This window comes from Danaus plexippus, chromosome 5, assembly GCF_018135715.1.
Source record: "Danaus plexippus chromosome 5, MEX_DaPlex, whole genome shotgun sequence".
NCBI lineage: Eukaryota > Metazoa > Arthropoda > Insecta > Lepidoptera > Nymphalidae > Danaus > Danaus plexippus.
In genome coordinates, this window is record NC_083539.1 from 3,423,035 (window position 1) to 3,440,980 (window position 17,946).

The 17,946-nt window shown below is 33.1% G+C and overlaps 1 protein-coding gene across 11 annotated transcripts in view; it reads right to left on the reverse strand.

The window, feature by feature from the left end:
* LOC116768909 (protein lap4) overlaps window positions 1-17,946 on the reverse strand; it is a 55,884-nt gene that overhangs the window by 7,530 nt on the left and 30,408 nt on the right. For 10 of the 11 annotated variants that reach the window (XM_061528311.1, XM_061528313.1, XM_061528335.1 and 7 more), the window contains 16 exons: window positions 12,930-13,135; window positions 12,261-12,394; window positions 12,028-12,112; window positions 11,701-11,878; window positions 10,418-10,608; window positions 10,089-10,200; window positions 9,447-9,736; window positions 9,198-9,290; window positions 8,736-8,999; window positions 5,168-5,278; window positions 4,713-4,892; window positions 3,395-3,553; window positions 2,825-2,968; window positions 2,561-2,653; window positions 2,322-2,405; window positions 1,995-2,111 (listed from right to left, as the gene is read on the reverse strand). In XM_061528311.1, coding sequence (XP_061384295.1) covers window positions 1,995-2,111; window positions 2,322-2,405; window positions 2,561-2,653; window positions 2,825-2,968; window positions 3,395-3,553; window positions 4,713-4,892; window positions 5,168-5,278; window positions 8,736-8,999; window positions 9,198-9,290; window positions 9,447-9,736; window positions 10,089-10,200; window positions 10,418-10,608; window positions 11,701-11,878; window positions 12,028-12,112; window positions 12,261-12,394; window positions 12,930-13,135 — 2,441 coding nt within the window. The remainder of the gene's footprint in view (window positions 1-1,994; window positions 2,112-2,321; window positions 2,406-2,560; window positions 2,654-2,824; window positions 2,969-3,394; window positions 3,554-4,712; window positions 4,893-5,167; window positions 5,279-8,735; window positions 9,000-9,197; window positions 9,291-9,446; window positions 9,737-10,088; window positions 10,201-10,417; window positions 10,609-11,700; window positions 11,879-12,027; window positions 12,113-12,260; window positions 12,395-12,929; window positions 13,136-17,946) is intronic. The other variant, XM_061528319.1, reaches the window with a different exon arrangement.

The window sequence follows — 17,946 nt, forward strand, 5'->3', positions numbered from 1 at the left end:
CTTAGTTAAAGTAAATGAATAGTTTGGACATAAAAAAATGTTTAGCGAAACAAGAGCATATCATAACATTATAGCTCTCCAAAAAGCAAAATATATTTTATTAGCCTTGTAGCAATGACTTAAGTCTTACTCAAAAAAAAAATTTAGCAACTCTTAAATTTAAATGTGCCATTTCGTTCTAGGAGCACTATAAAAGCATAATATACAATACAGCAATACAAGAAACAAGCACTTATAATATATACCATAGATACAAATCATTAAAAGGTAATTTTACATAATTACATTTATTCCATAATAATTTATGACATAAGACATATATTTTTTTTAACACAGTCACAATCCAAAAATCCTCATGGAAGAAACGACATGATATATCAATTGTAAATAATGATTGTATGTATATATCGTTAAAAAGATTTATTTACACTAACATATATGTAAATTGTTATACAAAAGGCATTTCAAATAGAATCAGGATGAGATTTCAGTACATTAGACAGTTCACTAAGAGTCTACATTGGTCATTTAATATTATATTATATTATATTAACTGATCGGCTATTGATAAAGCAATTTATGTTTAATTGATAAAGCAATAAGGCTGTTTAGAATCAGGATATTCATAATACAGGGTGTTCATACAAACATCTACACATTAAACAGAGTATAATGATATACTTTTAGAAATATAACAATTATTTATACATTTATAACATCAACATACCCTCCATAACACAATCAAGTAGGATTACTTTGGTTTAATTTCAATATATTGTCATGAGCATAGAAACGGTACATTAGAGTAGCTGGTATGAATTTCAGTTAATATTTAATACTAATGATAATAATTATTATTATACTAAATGATATATATAAGAATTAAATAATATTGTAAATAACATTACATATATGACAATAAAATCATCTTACATGGATTTAAATAACAAATATTTTTTATTTCAGATACTATTTTTACATATGGAGTTAAATAATAAAATTAATGCTGTCCATGACATGGTGTGAAGATTGTGTGGTTTGTATAGTAAAATTATAAATCCATAAGCATACATATAAATATGACCGTCATTTAGCTGGTTATGAAACAAATCTCAAGTAAATACACATCACCCGCAACACAAAAGTGTAATATAATAATAATGATATTCATATTATATAGTCCATAGATTAAAAACTATGTACATTGGACAGATGTTTGATGTATTATGTGTTCCCTTCCATTCCGTCTGGCTTTGCATTCTGCAATGGACGTAAACCTTTTGTCAGTACATCTGTTTGTTCTGTCACAACTCTTAACTAGCACATAACGACATCGACTATGGAGTATATACTGATGCTGCAGAAGAGAATTGGGGAGATCACGTGACCATTACAGTTCTTAAGTTTTACATAAACAAGATAACATGCATACCATTGATACAGGTACTACAGATTATACATATAAAAAAATTCTAGTAACAGAATATGATTATAAATAATAGTCCACATATAACCGTTCCCTTATATAATATAAAACAATAAATAACATTTATTTTGGAAGATATATTAAATATTATATTCATATATTATAATATTTTCATGCAAGCTATTTTATACAGGGTGCATGCCATCGATAGACCGACGTGCATTTCAAATATGTTAAAGGTAATTAAGCTTTATTTCTACATATCTACATAATTCAATTCCATGCTTTTTATTGTTAATTTCTCAAAAAGAAATAGACGGAAAAAATATAAGCTACTCTTATTTGGAATAACAATTTTATAATCTGTACGGAATTTAATATGTTCATTTAAATCAATAATTCAAATATAAAATACAAGTGAACACAGAGGTCACATATGTAGAGGAAATATTTTTTTAAATTTTTAAAAATCAAAACGATTATTTTTAAGGCACTAAAGTAGTTTATGTACACTATATACCAACATATACACTATGGACATGTGTACACAATTGACTTAAGGACATACCTGGTTGTGCAGAGTGTGCTTAGACATGACGACGGTAGTGGTCTTCTGATGCGGTTCCGGCGTGGGTGGTGAAGGATCAAGGGCGATACTCTCTACAGCATGCACTATGTCTAGCACCTTGTACATAAAAAAATATTTATATGGTATGTATTAATGTATTTTTGTACATGGAAAAGTTATTTGAAGTATCATTATACAGAAATTAATGTGTATTATAAGATGAAAGGTACAGCACTTTTAGAAAACTTTTCACACTTTATGTATCAAACTGTGCGATAGAGTTGTCTATCTATGCAAATAGTACTACAAAGTTTGCGTTTAAATTACCTTTTCAGGGGTGGATTTCTCCCTCACCTCGGCGACTTGCTTCTCATGTTCAAACTCCACTAAATCTTGTCGGATATGTTGTTCCTATGATAGAGTTGTTCATAGTAATATTTATAATGAAACTGACTAAGTTGTGAATATCATTACGTTAAAAATAAATACAAAACTATTAGATACTTTGATAATAAATAATTAGAGTAATCAGTGTAATATGCACGTGTTTTTTTTATCTAACAAACCTGTTGTTGATGCAAGGACTCGTCTCTATCCAGACTGGAGGTAGAGTGAGACAGAGAGCCGCCGGTATCAGCCGTCCCGCTCTCACTGCCCGTCTGTGTGAATGGTATTCGTGTACTAGCTTGTGATACAACTAAACTATAGGCTATAGAATACATGATGTGCAAATTGAACAACTAGCTATAGTAGCATTTTGCACCCCTGTATATAAACTGGTAAATAATATAGCGTCAGTCTATAAAATTGTTAAATGATCTTATGCTCACAGTACTCTTCTCCGGACGTGAATATCCATGGCAGACGACTAGTGTTAGTGGGGCGTCCGATGCAGATCTTAGGGCGTTTACAGCTTCCGCGTGTGTAGCACCGAGAAGGGAAATGCCATTCACTTCTAACAGACGCATGCCAGCCTTAAACATAAAACATATATAAGATATTGATATAAAAAACACCTAATAAATTTCGAGATAAAGAAAACTTCAATTGCATTATTATGTATCATAGAATTTCACGACCTGTCACTGAGAACTATCATTTGGAGCTAATATATGGTACTCAAACTTTACACATACAATTTTAACGGACAAAGATCTTTGGTTTTTGAACATTGTAAGAATTTTTTATAGAGTAAGAATTATCATGACCAAGCAGACTCCTGACACATCATCTTACCAAGAATCATATGTTTTTGTGTGTTACACACACAAATTACTTAATGAGACATACCTACATATTAGATATAGAGAAACTGAGTTTTCTTCCTTTCAAAACGATAATTTTATTACAACGCAACATTATGATTATGAATATAATAGTTTTATTTGAATTTGTCATACCTTCAGTCTGCCGTCTCTCCGGGCTGCTCCGCCGCTATTTATCTTCGATATAAACACTCCTTCATCATTTGGATCATTAGGGTTGCCGCGTTGTCCGTTCAAACCTCCCTTTATATGCATACCCAGTTTTTCACCTTCTTGCTTTATTATGGTCAACTCCTGCAACATAACGTAAATTTTAGTACCGATAAATAAAATTCAGATGTCTAAAAAGCTCGGTATAACCGTCGTTAAGCTGCAACATTTATGGTTTAACCCTAAATATATCTCGACACAAACATACTCACACACAAGCTGTTCATTGTGCTGACAAGAACAAGAACATGCAAAGCAAATACAAAACATGCAAGTTGAACGGTCGAGTACAGCTATTATAATAATCCACGTAAAATTTCATAGGACACACTTAATATTGCTCATAAACAAAAGGTAAAATGGGAAGAAAGCTTTATTTAATTTATATATCTGAGCAATTGAGACATCGGGGTTTAAATAACCAACTATGGAAGCGGTAATTATCGCGTTGAACACGCTGTATAAGGGGGAGGGGCGTGACTAGGGGCGTGGCGGGGGAGGGGACATAAATAGTTTTTAAAACACATAGTTTCGAGTTGGTCTGACGATCACTTACAGTTGCGTTAACAATCTCAACTTGAATGAGACCCTGTATGTGTGTTGTGATGGCCGTAGTGTGCACGTGTGGAACAAAATATATATATATTATATTACTCAAACGATACATATTAATAATTTCTTCATAAGCGACAGTCCCGGCAGCTCTGCCACGGCCTAGTTAAGTTGATATGATGCACTACATATTTGTTCTCCAAACTACTTAAGCGTTCGTTATACTACTTCGAACATACTTATGATAACATAATCGCTTCTTCTCTCCCATAACTTGCAGTCATGCACATGAGACAATCGTTAATCTGTTATTGGAAACTGCGCATGGTGTTTTATTTTATGACATACAAATGTTACCGACTTGCAATGCAACGACTTAAAATTCACAAAAATTATTAAAGCTTCGTCACCCATTTGGCATTCAAAACGACTTACTGCACTCGTGACACAGGATCGCCAGAACAAATAAATATACAGTAGGTATGTTGTAAACCTTACGTTTTGATAAATTTTTATACTTTAATTTAAAATTAAACTACAAACAATACATTAAATTAATTTCTACCTTATGCTATTAACAAACATGAATTCTTTTATTGATACTTTGTGAAACAGCGGGTCTGTTATATATCGTCAGTATGGTGTGTAACATGGCGATTCCTGTGTCACGTGTGTAATGACATGTACCAACCTGGAATCCTAGCGGTAGCGGGTCGTGTCGTACTGTGAGTGTGAGGGTGGGCCCCGGCTGTAGGAGCAGTTGGACGGCGTCCCTGTGAGTGGCCCCGGGGAGATCGGTGCCGTTCACCTTAAGCAAACGATCGCCCATACGAAGCTTGCCAGATCTAGCCGCCACGCCGCCCGGAACAATCTGTGAAGATGCAAATTTTGATATAAGCATTAATAGTATGAATTAAATTCTATATCAAAATCAATATGACTTATCGGAGATAACAGATTCGATTCTCGGATGACGACATTTTTTTTTTAAACAAAATTTTTCTACTTGAATTTATATTAAAACAATAGTTATAAGAAGACTGATATAGGACAAATAAAGCAGAATATTAGCTAAAGGATAATTACGTTCAAACCTCATAAACATTACAAAATTGCTTGATAATATGATCAGTTAGTTATACATACATGTGATATAAATATGCCGGGTTCTTTGCCGCCGAATGGCACACAGGAGTGGTCGGTACCACCGATTATACTGAACCCGAGAGAGCCGCCGTCCTTAACCAATATAACATCCTGCAACAAACAGAAACCGCCTTATAGTCTTACGCTTGAGACACATACATATTAAATTATCTATTGATAGATTTGGCCGATACTATAAAACGAACATACAAATATCGTCACCGAACTTTATGGAAAGTAGCTCTTATTTCCATGAAGCTACAGTAACAATTTGAGTGTAATGCTGTCGTGTCATAGAAGCGATAAATACATAATATTTAAAAGCATTCACTATTTTTCTTTTTGTACCGAGAGAAATTTACGTAAGAAGTCACATACAAATCCGTTTCATCTTTAGTAAGTAGAGTGCTTACTAAAAAAAGGCGTGAGAATTTTATAATTAAGAATAAATGCAAAATTTGCAGTTATGGGACAATTAAATAACTTCTGTATTTAAAATAATGTCTCATTACCGACTTATACATGGCTACTAAAAAGGCTAAGCAAAAATATCTCCCTGTTTTGGTAAATACTGTTCGTTTTTTTTAAATTTTATATTTAATTACGCCCTCAATTAAATAAATTCATAGTTTAAATTGGAAGAATAGATACTTAACGGGATCTAAGATTGACCGTGATCACGTTTGCTGACAAATAACCAAACGTCGAGAGTATGTTGTTGAAAATAATTATAAACGCGTAGTATCCGAAAAATATTAGTTTTATTTCAAGAATAGGTTCTTATTATTTCGAAGTACAAAAATATAATTGCTATAATAATACAATTATTGATGTAGTTTCATCATCATCATCATCAGCCTATCGGAGTCCACTACTGAGCAAAGGCCACTTCTAACAAGGAGAAGGTTAGAACATTAATCACCACGCTTGCTCTAGACGGGTTGGCGATTTCAATCTTATAATTTGAAATTATATGACTCGGTTCCTCACGATGTTTTCCTTCACCGCCTGTCAGTGGTGTCTAAATACTCTTAGAAAGTACATATGAAAAGATCACATTGGTACTTGCCAGGTTTCGAACCCGCGCCCTCACGTGTGAGAGGCGGGCCCTTAACCTCCAGGCCACCACGACTTAATTAATTTACTAAAATCGAATTAATGGAACATTCAATCAACATTATATTTTTTTAAATATTATTCGATTGAAACCTCAACAGCAACAAAAATTTTATAGATTTTGATGCGATTATACTTTTTCAGCTAATAACTTATGAACAACTTCTTTATAAAGGCGGCTTCGTCCACGAAGACTAGAATTAAATTCATAGAGGAATTTAATGTATACTTAGATTGAAATCTGTGATACGTGACATGATACAACATACTTTGTTCCTAAAAAGACCATATAGGTAACAAAACTAGCCTATATATTGGTCTGTTGTATACGCTACCTGCTACAGCAATGGATTTCATTAAAATCCGTTCAGCAGTTTTTGCTTGAAAGAACAATAAACATACATACATCCTCACAAACTACCTCATTTACAATGTAAATAGAACAGAAGCATTTTATTACACACGTCATAGAACCGAGAAATAATAAAAAAGAGTGTATTCTGGGGACAGGTACGAAATATATTACGTACACTTATAATTACAATATAAGAAAACATAATAAAAAAATTTGCTTAACATTAACTGCTATAACTCTTTGTTTAAAAATACACAAAGCGACAATTCAATTTGGTACTGAACGTGTCTTTAGAGACATTCCTTAGGGAATTAAAGCAATATTCCCCTCTGAGATTAAATTAAATAATTACTTAATAGTAAGCCTAGTGTTTTATTAATAAGAAACCAAAATAATTATTATATATATATATATATATATATATATATTAGTTTTTCTGTAGTCTTCGTTTTGACGGCAATTGTCCTACGTAATGATCTCAATATGATTTCAGAGTCAATGTTAGCCTTTACGCCTTCATTACTTTCACGTGTACGGTATACATGAGGTTACTATTACGCTGCTATCATAATTACGTTTCTTTATATACTTCTATGTTGTTTTTTTTATTACGATATGACATTGCTTTCTCTTTTAACTCTATAATTCACTTAATAATTAGAAAAGTTATTTTATTTTATATGAAAACTTTAATTTAATAGCACTTTCTAGTATTGCAATTTACGTGTATATAACAGTTGATAATAAAATAAAAATTATATTTATTTATTATTCGATTGAAATTTATAATAAATGGAAAGTGAAACAACTCCGTTAAGTAGTGTAGTATAATTTCTTCATATTAAAAAAAAATAACGTAGTAATTTGTTACAAGAACTGTTTTAAATATTCGTCATTAGTCCGTTGTACTGAGAACGTGCAACTAATCTCAGAGACCAACTATAACGGTCGTTTCAATACATTACAACTTAAACGCGAACTTTCATAGTTAGAGCAATAAATATAAGGTATTTTACGAGTTTCACTTAATGTACTGTTATTTAAAAACATACCGTGAGCTATTACTACTAATATATATAACTGTCTTTTATGACTCAGCTCCACACTAACACAACTGTATTGCAAGTGTTTAGCTTAATTTTATAAAAAAAATCTTCTCAATGAAAGTGTATGTATTTAAATGAAACTAGTATTTTTCTGATAAACTACGCGTGATCACGGTTGCTGAAAAGTAACCGAAACGTCGGGAGTATGTAGTCTTTTACAAAAATAAATCACGCGTAGTTTATCCGAAAAATACTAGTTTCATTTAAATGAATTAAACTGGCGAAAATCTTAGATCTCATTAAAGTGTATGTAACTTTTAAGATATTTGGAATACTTTGGAACAATGACATATAAAATAGTGTATTTGAAAAAAAACTAAGATAACGCTTGATTATCCATCAAACTGTCTTAAAGAAAACTTCTTACTAAATATAACTTTAACATAACGTAATGAATACAGTTAAGATATATATTTTCAAGGTTAATATTTAACTTATTTTTTCGTATATGCAATTGTTTTTACTTAATTATAATGTGATATTGTGAGCAAATAATTAATGATTGACTGAAGATCGCTCCGATTTTCATATTAACAGTTTAGAAACCGTGGTAATGGTTTGTAATTGTAATAAAGATGAGCATTGCAAGGGGACAATATTATGTAAAACATCTCTGAAATTAAGTTATTCTCCATGTTTTCTTTGGTTTACCTATATTTGCCAGTATAACCTGCATAAAATTTAATATAGGAGTAATTATTTTTTCATAGCTCCTACTAAAAAAAATAAATTTCAAAATAATAACTACTTAAAACATAGCCATTAAATTTACTACGTAAAAAATCTATATCTACGTATGAATATATTATGTGAATAGTTAATATATCGTTAAATACAATAGCATAGCGTTTTATAAACGTGTAACTATAAAGTTTCTCAATTTCCTCGTCGTTATAAACGGCCATAAATATATTAATAAATAATTATTATCATTTATTCCTTTATTCGTTTATTCATTATTTCATTTATTCATTTATTGTGTATATCTTACTTCAATGATGAGTGGCTCGACGAGTTTGTTATCAGTGATGCGTGTGACCGTCGTCTCGGTGAAGGTCGACTTGGTGATGGTTTCGGTGACGCGGCCGATGGTGGAAGGCGGCGGCGGTAACACTGGCGGCCGCGGGCGCTCGACCACCACACGCACGCGGCCACCGTCACCACCATCGCCGCTACCACCGCCGCCACCGCCGCCACCGCCGAGGAAGTGCGCCGGTATCATCGCTTGGAAGTCCTCGCTGGTGATCGCCCGCGGCTAACCCGACACGCCCACATTATATCATAGGACCGTCCGTCACGTAGGACGTAGACGTTCACGTTCACGAAATATGAGCTCGTTATTTCGCGACGTCAACGACAGCGTCCGCCGTGACGGCGATCGTGTAAGCGGTGATGGATGTGACCGTCTCGTGTGTGTTATGACCCTAGCCCGCCACCGTGGGATGAATCTTACCTGGATATCTTCGAACACGTCGTCGCTAGATGCGTGCATTTTATTTGCGCCGGGAGTTAGAGGCGTGCTCGTACTGTTAGTTGCCGGTCTCGCCTGGAGTCAACATGGAATTCATTAGCTCTAGCGCCCTCATTCAACGCGTCACCCTAGCTTACTACCACTATATGCTGATCTGTACATAATCTATATACTTTACTGCTATTATTATATACATATAATCCAAGCCGATCTACAAAGCGGAAGCCTTACCGTTCCATTAGTCTGACTTAGTTTTCTTGGGGCTGGCTGTGGTGCTGCGAATGTGTGTGTCTGTGTGATCAACGGTTTTTGTGTATGTGTGTGTTGTTGCGTTGTTGGTTGCGTGTTTGTCTGCGTGTTCGGTTGCGGTGCGTGTGTGTTCGCGCGTGGTGCTGTATGGTTGCCAATCAATGGCACGTGGTTGGCGGTGGGTTTCTGTGCCGGCGTGATGTTCACGTTCTGCAGGCTCGTCTTGTGCTCCTTTATTTCTTCCGATGTTGACTTCCGTGGTATAAGATCTCCTATAGACAATAGCAGTATTATAATCATACCATTAATTTTGATAGATAGAATTAATCACAAACAGTTCGGTGAATGTATGTGTTACTTATGAGAAAATGAATTCTTGATTAACATGAAATGAATATGATACACAGAAAGCTTACAATCGATCATAAATGTGTCCCTTACAAGACGTTTACTTAAATAGATTAGCCAGTTTTTAAATCCTAAATCTTCTCACACATACTATCAACGTAGATTTACGAAAAACATACTGGAAACGTGTCGTATATACTTCAACTTTGCAAACTCGTTCTAAGGATACCGAGTATTAATTTATATGGTAACATTTTGTTAACAGCATCATAATACCTTGTTCCTGTGTTATTGTCCGTTGTAGTACAAGTCTCACGAAACGTTCGTGACCCGTCAGTAAGGAGACAGCTGTTTCGTGAGTCGCCTGCTCCATATCAACGCCGTTGATCTGAAATGAAGTGTTATTTATAATTTAACAGACTATATAATAACGGGATGAGAGATAAAAACCTTTTTACAGTTAAAAAGGTTAAGGTTTTATAAGAAAATATAAACAGTATTATAAATTTCATATACGTTATAGAGGATCCATAGAATTAATAAAGAAATTAAAGAATGTAGCTTTTATTCAAAAATAATATACAAGTATATATCCGAGATCATACCGAGACGACCTTATCCCCGACCAACATTTTCCCATCCTTGGCAGCGGCTCCCTGAGGACTTATCCGGGATACATAGATGGCGTCACTGTCTTCTCTATAAGCCGGGGAACCTTTGCCACCAGCAATACTAAACCCAAGACCAGTCCCATCCCGGATCAGCGTCGTATGAACTAGCACCTTCTGTTGATACGCTGAAATGTACCAAGATTATATGAGCTTTGTAATGTTTAGACAGGACATTTCGTAAATGACATTAAAAGAGCATGCGATTTCTAAAAATTGTTTGAGTTTATTATATACGTGTATGGAAAATTATTAACACTGACGAATGAAGAACATATGCATATTTATACTCGAATAAATCTAGATTTCTAGATTGTATTGGTGTTAGTAATATTTAGACGGATCAATATCCTTAAAAAAGCTTTCTTTTACAGGGCATGCTCTGTCTAAAACTTTGCAGTCATTATATTTGAGTAGTATTTATTTTTTTGGAACTAAAATCTTTTCTGTAGTTATTTTATATCAAGACTCTATAAGAGATAAATATTTATTGTCTGAGATAATACAAAACATTTTTATGTGACTTGAACGATATTTAACACATATTATTATCAACTTGTCAAAAATGACCTTCATGATAATGATCTAAATATTCATATTCATATATATATATATATGTCTGTGTGTGTGTGTGTCTGTGCGTGTTTCTTTCATCACCTGCTGCGATAGAATTTTATTTAAAATATACAATTGTAACAGAAATTTCAAATATAAACCGATGACCTTAACCATTACGTCATATGCAAAATATTTACTAAAACAACGCGGGTATAAACGTTCGAATGACGTCGCCGTCGACCAAACATCACACATACAAATTATCACACACACACTATTATGATACATTTACATATGTATGTACAAGACTAAATTAAATTTGATTAAATTTCAAGATAATATTAAATAAAAAAGTGTTCAATTATGAATTTAACCGACCAATTAAGAGTACTGTCAAAAAATACTACAAAATTTTAAAGTAATTGGAAGATAAGAAATCAACATGTCGAATCAAGTACTGGCTTTTATAAGATCAGATTATTATTTGCGTCTTATCTCATTAATATAAATTAATACATCAATATTAGAATTAAATAGAAAATTAAATATAAAATTATATATACATAGATGAATATACAGGTGATAGATAAAGAAAAAAATAATAATTTAAACCTCCTTAGTGTGGTTGTAAAACTGGCTGAATATAAGCTAAACATATTTACCCGGTGGTACATAAGGCTGTGTAATAGGTGGAGGTGAAGCCTGTAGTCTTTGATAGTTGGTTCCGTATCCTATATTTGTTTGATTGCTGACAGTTTCCTTGATCTCCGGATCGAACTCCTCAGCGTACTGGTTGCTGATAATGAGAGGCTTCGATAATATACCGCGTCCGGTCGGAACCTGATCGTGTATACAAAAAATATATAGAATTAATTTAATTTTAATGATTTATTATAATTAATTGACTCAGTCATATACATGTATATGTATATAAATATTTCAGAATCAAAATTTTATATACATATATATATATAATATATATTCAATACCTGTCCATTTTCCAATGTGGATACAGTGTCCGTGGTGCTGGATATAGAGTGATGACTTGCACCGCTCGGGGCTCTACTGTGAGTTCTGAACAACATTACCATACATTAATTATATCAACATTTATCAATCTTTTAAAACTTCATAATTCAATTATCTACCAGCTCTTATAAAAGAAATAACATTAAAAGATTAAACAGTTATTAAATATTAAATATTTATATGAAAACTGTACCTAGTGGACGTTGGCGAGCCTCTAGTAACAACCAGAGTGAGTGTCTGTCCGCTCGCTTTTAGAACCTCAACAGCGTAGTAATGATCGACATCTACCACTGACGTACCATTCACTGACAGCACTTTATCACCGACCTGACATTACATAGAACAAATATAATGCAAGCAAAACATATAAACACTATGTTGAACCGTTTGTAAAGGAGATAGTATTATTAATTTATACATATGTATGTATCTATATGTAGTAGTCATATTTGTTTCTATCTCGAAAACATTATTATATAAAAAAAATTAACCAAATGAAATATTGCTAATTGTTTATGCTAGACGATATTAAAATTCCGATATTATAGTTTAAACAACAATATTTTAAGGCAATATGTATATATATATATATATATATATATATATATATATATATATGTGTGTGTACACAGATATATATCTTAAAGTTCTAATATGTACACAGTATGTTAGTAGTGCTAGCAGTTGCACCTGTTTTGTCAGCGGACATGTATGCTATTTCCATTTTATAAATTCATTCCGTGTCACTCGTCAATAGGTAAACGTTTTATAAAAGTATATGTATGGGCTTAACGAAGGTTTTTAAAACAGGACAATTAAGTAGTATATCATCCAATAGAATTAAGACGTTAGTCTGACTCACCCTAAGCCCAGCGAGATATGCGGGTCCATTAGGAGTGACTCTTGATATGAAGATGCCATCGTCGTCCCCTACATATGGTGTGGATCCTCTTCCTCCAGCTATACTGAGACCCAGACCACCAGCCGCCCGTGCTATACGCACCTCTATACATTTCTGGTCGTTCACTATACGTACTTCGCTGTCAGCACGCTCCGATACCGATTCGCCTTTAGAACAAACAATATAGATTTATGAAGTTGCGTCAAAAATTGTCTAAGCATAGAGTTGAAATAATTGAAACTAAAATCCAATAATAACATCAAATACTTATATTTTATTCAATAGTTTGTTTTGCAATAGCAAATCTCAGTTATATAACCCATAAGTATGTACAACACGTTGTTTATTCAATGCCGAGTGGCTTGTATGTACATACAGAGCTCGTATTATGATTCCATGCTGTACAAACGTATCATATATTGTCCTTATATTGTATATTGTCCTTATATATAACTATATTTTGTCCTTATGCTTCAAAGTAATCGGATTTCATAAATATTCCATACTAATATTTTTTATAGATAAACAGTAAAAAATTACTACACTATAATGATAGAGTCGGGGAAGTCTTGCTATGTAGACTTTAATTATAAAAGTACATAATTCGTTTTAATGTCACCTCGTCGATAGGTTTATAAATAGAGGAAAATATTTTTAGCACAGCAAAGGCACGACATAAATGTTAGCCGGCGGGCTTTGATCACATATTGGCACATTCCATTGCTTTCTACTTCTAACCAAAGTACATTTAAGATGAGTTATTTCATTAAAAGATGTAGTCGTAATTAATAAACAAGGTCCCCAGATAATTAATTTTGGGCGTCAAACTGGGACCTTTAGTCGTATAGTTCTCCCTTGATACCTTGGAAGACGATGTATTGTATTATTTGCATTCTAATTTCAAAGTCAAGCTAAACATAGATAAAAAACTTCAGTACTAATAAATGAAAAAGTCAAATGACATGCTATTAAAATCAAAATAACATACAATACCTAACAGATAACGTCCTCTTAGATATATTACAGCATGGACCATAATATTAGAGTACATATACGCCGCCAATAAAACACACTCGTAGTTTCTCTAACACAAATCCCTACCGGAGACGGTACTGAATCGAATAATAAATGATCTCACTGAGCCTCTCACAGTTCACACGACAATCAACGAGAAGAGATAAAGGAATGCAGCCCAATGAAATTATATCCAGAAATCATTCGCTTAAGCCCGTACAATGGCCAATCGTACTTTCACCCACCCCCATAAACTAAACGCTGTAACAGCAAAACCCATTGTATGCAAGAGCCGAGTCGTGATAGTTGAGACGCAGCATCGTGACCGTCATCTATCTATGTAGACTCGTTTCAACGGGAAACAGTCCGTTCTAGGAACACAACTTTATTGAATTTTATGAACAAGTGAAAGTATAAATTATTCCATTTATCAATCACATAACAATGATAAATTGCAAATCGCTTTATCGGTTTTTAATGTTAGCAATAACCGATTCGTTCTGAAGAAAGCAACGCTTATGGTAGCGTATATAATTCCGAACAATAGTTATGGCTACCGAATGATTTTTGTTGTTTTATTGAGACGATTTACATTAAAAGTGAAAAGCATGGAAAAGGCAATAAAAAATATGTGGCTTTTGTCGAGTTCAAAGTTGATAAATTGATGGTAAGTGTCAATAGACATGGATGGTATATCCATTAGTCATCTCGATGCAAAGGATGTATAAGAGACAGGTGTACTTCGCTACACGGCATGCACATATGGTCTATACATGTTGGAATTTTTTCAATATACATCACTGAATTTTCAATAATATTAAGGTTAGTGAATTTTTTGTACGGACAATTATATAAGATGATTAGAGATAAATTTCTAACAAAGAACATGTTTTTTAATTAAACGAGGTCAATAGTTTAAAGAGTTTTATAACAGGTGTTCATAAAAAATAAAACTATCAGTATAAAATCGGAGTAGCATCTGGCTTCAAGATTATTACTGCAAGCCTTTTCACTTCAACATACATATTATATAAGATAATTTGATTTATCATATTATATATGGTCGATGGCAAGTTTAGTTTGATTTAAGCTCTAACTGACAAACTGTAACAGCATAGACCTCGGTTTAAAAATTATACCCACACATAGTTAAAGTAACAAACCTATGGAATCGCTGCGTTTTACGAAGATGCTAATTGTGACGAATTTAACACCAAGGTAATAATCACTTTGCTTTAATCATATACTACAATGTTTGTTCAACGTACATCATAATTTGCATCTCGGTGACAGAAATAATCCTGGAATTTAAGACTTAGTTCAGTTACAATAAAGCTTGAAATCCTTTTAGAGTCAAAACACGCTATTATTTTTAAAATGTCAATCTAAGCTTAATATTCATAATACATATCATCAAAACCGTAAAAACTTTAACTCCAAATACGTTTTATTTACGCTCTAAAGAAATGCACCTCAGTCCTCGGTCAATGATGACCGCATCGCACGCAACTACCACAGTTTCACCTTCAAATGAGACAATACGGTTTACATACGTACAGAAATAAATCGTCCTATTGATATTGAGCTACAGACCGTTTAATTTAAACGTCTGTTTTAATTCTGTGACATAGTTATATATACCTTGAAAGTATTTTATGCTTGACAAGCTGGAGACAAAGAATTTGTATCGATGGATGTTCCGAACTACAGCTGTCTTGTCTCGACTGGTTTGTTTGTGAAAATATAATCAAGTGATCGTAAAGATGTAAATGTTATGAATATAACAAAAACATTAGTTTTATCTTTATACCATTTTTTTTATAAAAAATATCAAAAAATATTTATTCAGCTTAATTTATATTAAAAATAACAGTCATATGAACATTTATTGTGATACAATTATAAAAAAATAAATGTAAACTTACGTTTCTTCTTCCTTATCACACCCATATTTCAAGTAAAACAAAGTCTTGTTTATGTTTCTGAATGAAAATAAAGAAGTTGTAACGAATGCTCTGAATAGGCAATGTCTTACAATTCATTCAATAAAACTAAGTCTTCTTCACATAATACCTTAATGTCGCTCATTAAACAATAATATTTTTATTTAGAATATGATCACTAAATACTCGCAAGGTTAGACAATAAGTTGGCGTCAAAAGCACGCGCAGCCCGGGGCGCTTGCGCTCACGGAATGTTCTGCAATCGCTTTAGAGGCTGTGGCGCCGGCGCCGAGCAAGCCTCCCCGTTACATTAAAAATAGAAAGTAACCCAACGCATAGCGTTCTTTAATATATTTTTTACCCTCATAGATTTAATCATACTAAACATTTTCAAAGTTAAATCTATGCATCAGAGTAATTTTAACAATTTACAGGTGGAAACTTTCATGTTATTATAGACAGGTAGACGAATGTCGCTGGTTGATCGATTTTTAATCTTAATAACTGATAGCTATTGAGTTAAAAGATTTCATACCGGTTATAGCGGATGACATAAAGATGAAATATCCTCACATCAGATTAAGACTATTATAGTTTTGCTGTCACGCTTTTACCAAAACAAAATATAAAGTCATTTGCAGCGAAGTGTCAATTAAAAGCATTAAAACAAAACCGAAAGTAAACTTAACAATAGAGACTTTCTATCGTTTTTATTAACATTACTAGAGTAATGTTAATTAACTAAATAAACAAAGAATTCCTACGGACAAGCTGATTCTTGATGGATTTTAAACCGGAAAGTCGAAAGAATGTTCTAAAGTATTTCGACTCCACTATTCAAGTCATTACAAAAGATGGTACAAATATCAAATTTATATGAAATACGTACATCAATCAATTTCGTACATACGCCACAAGGAGAGTATAATTATGGCTACTGAATACAAAGTTTCAAATAGAAGTGGCTATTTGTGCCAAGTGTCATTAAATATATCTAAAGTTAATTTCAAACATCATGTACAGTCGATAAGCAACAAGTGCTTTTAATAGTCCAGCGAGGAGAAAATTAGAAACTACGAATTAAAACTACCGGGATATACCTTTCAGTGCGACAGTAGATTATAGTGACGGCTGAATTTACTTTCCATTATTTGAACAGACATTTGCATGACACAAATGGAAATTATAGTTTCCTATTAATTAATTATAAATATACACCACGGCTATAAAATTTGAAACCTATGTATATCCTTTACAGATGCTTTTTTTTTGTGTGGTTATATCCGTCAGCGAAGGAAGTATCAATCATTATTACCTAATTCGTCGTGAAACCTTATAAGTGGCTGCTTTATTTTATTTCTTCATATAAACACCATATTTTTGATGTTAGATTATTATCAATAGACGATTAATGTATGTATGTATGTCAATGAGATGCGGCACACGTCAGACATTGTACTCTTTAACCTGCCTCTAATATTAAAGAGACATGTCTGAGGATTGCTGCTTACGGGTTTCTTTATTTTACTGTACAAATAACTGTTAAGATGATGTAGCTTTTTAAGAATTCCATGCAAAAAACATCACAGTGGGCGGATGTCGGTGGACTTAAGTCTTAAAATTTATAATACATCGACGCATATTTTACATTATTTATTAAAACGCGACAGAATGATATTTTCTATTTGCTTAAACATAAACATTGTAAGACTAGCCATCATATAAAATATCGGATTATGGACTCGCTTCGTTAGTTCATTTCACAAGTTCACTTTCGAGATCTTCACCCTCGACTGGAAATAAACCACAATGATGTCTCACTGTGGTTAAACTACCGGTCAACATAAGGCGAAATATACGAAACTGGAGCCTATACAGATCGCTACATAGAGATTGATCCATACAGATGAAATAAATTAGAAGAGAAAGGTGCACTTTACAAACACAATGGGCAAGGTGAATGTGTCTGCTAAGATCACTTCCTACAGATAGCATACCGATGTGCAAATGATAAATGCTAC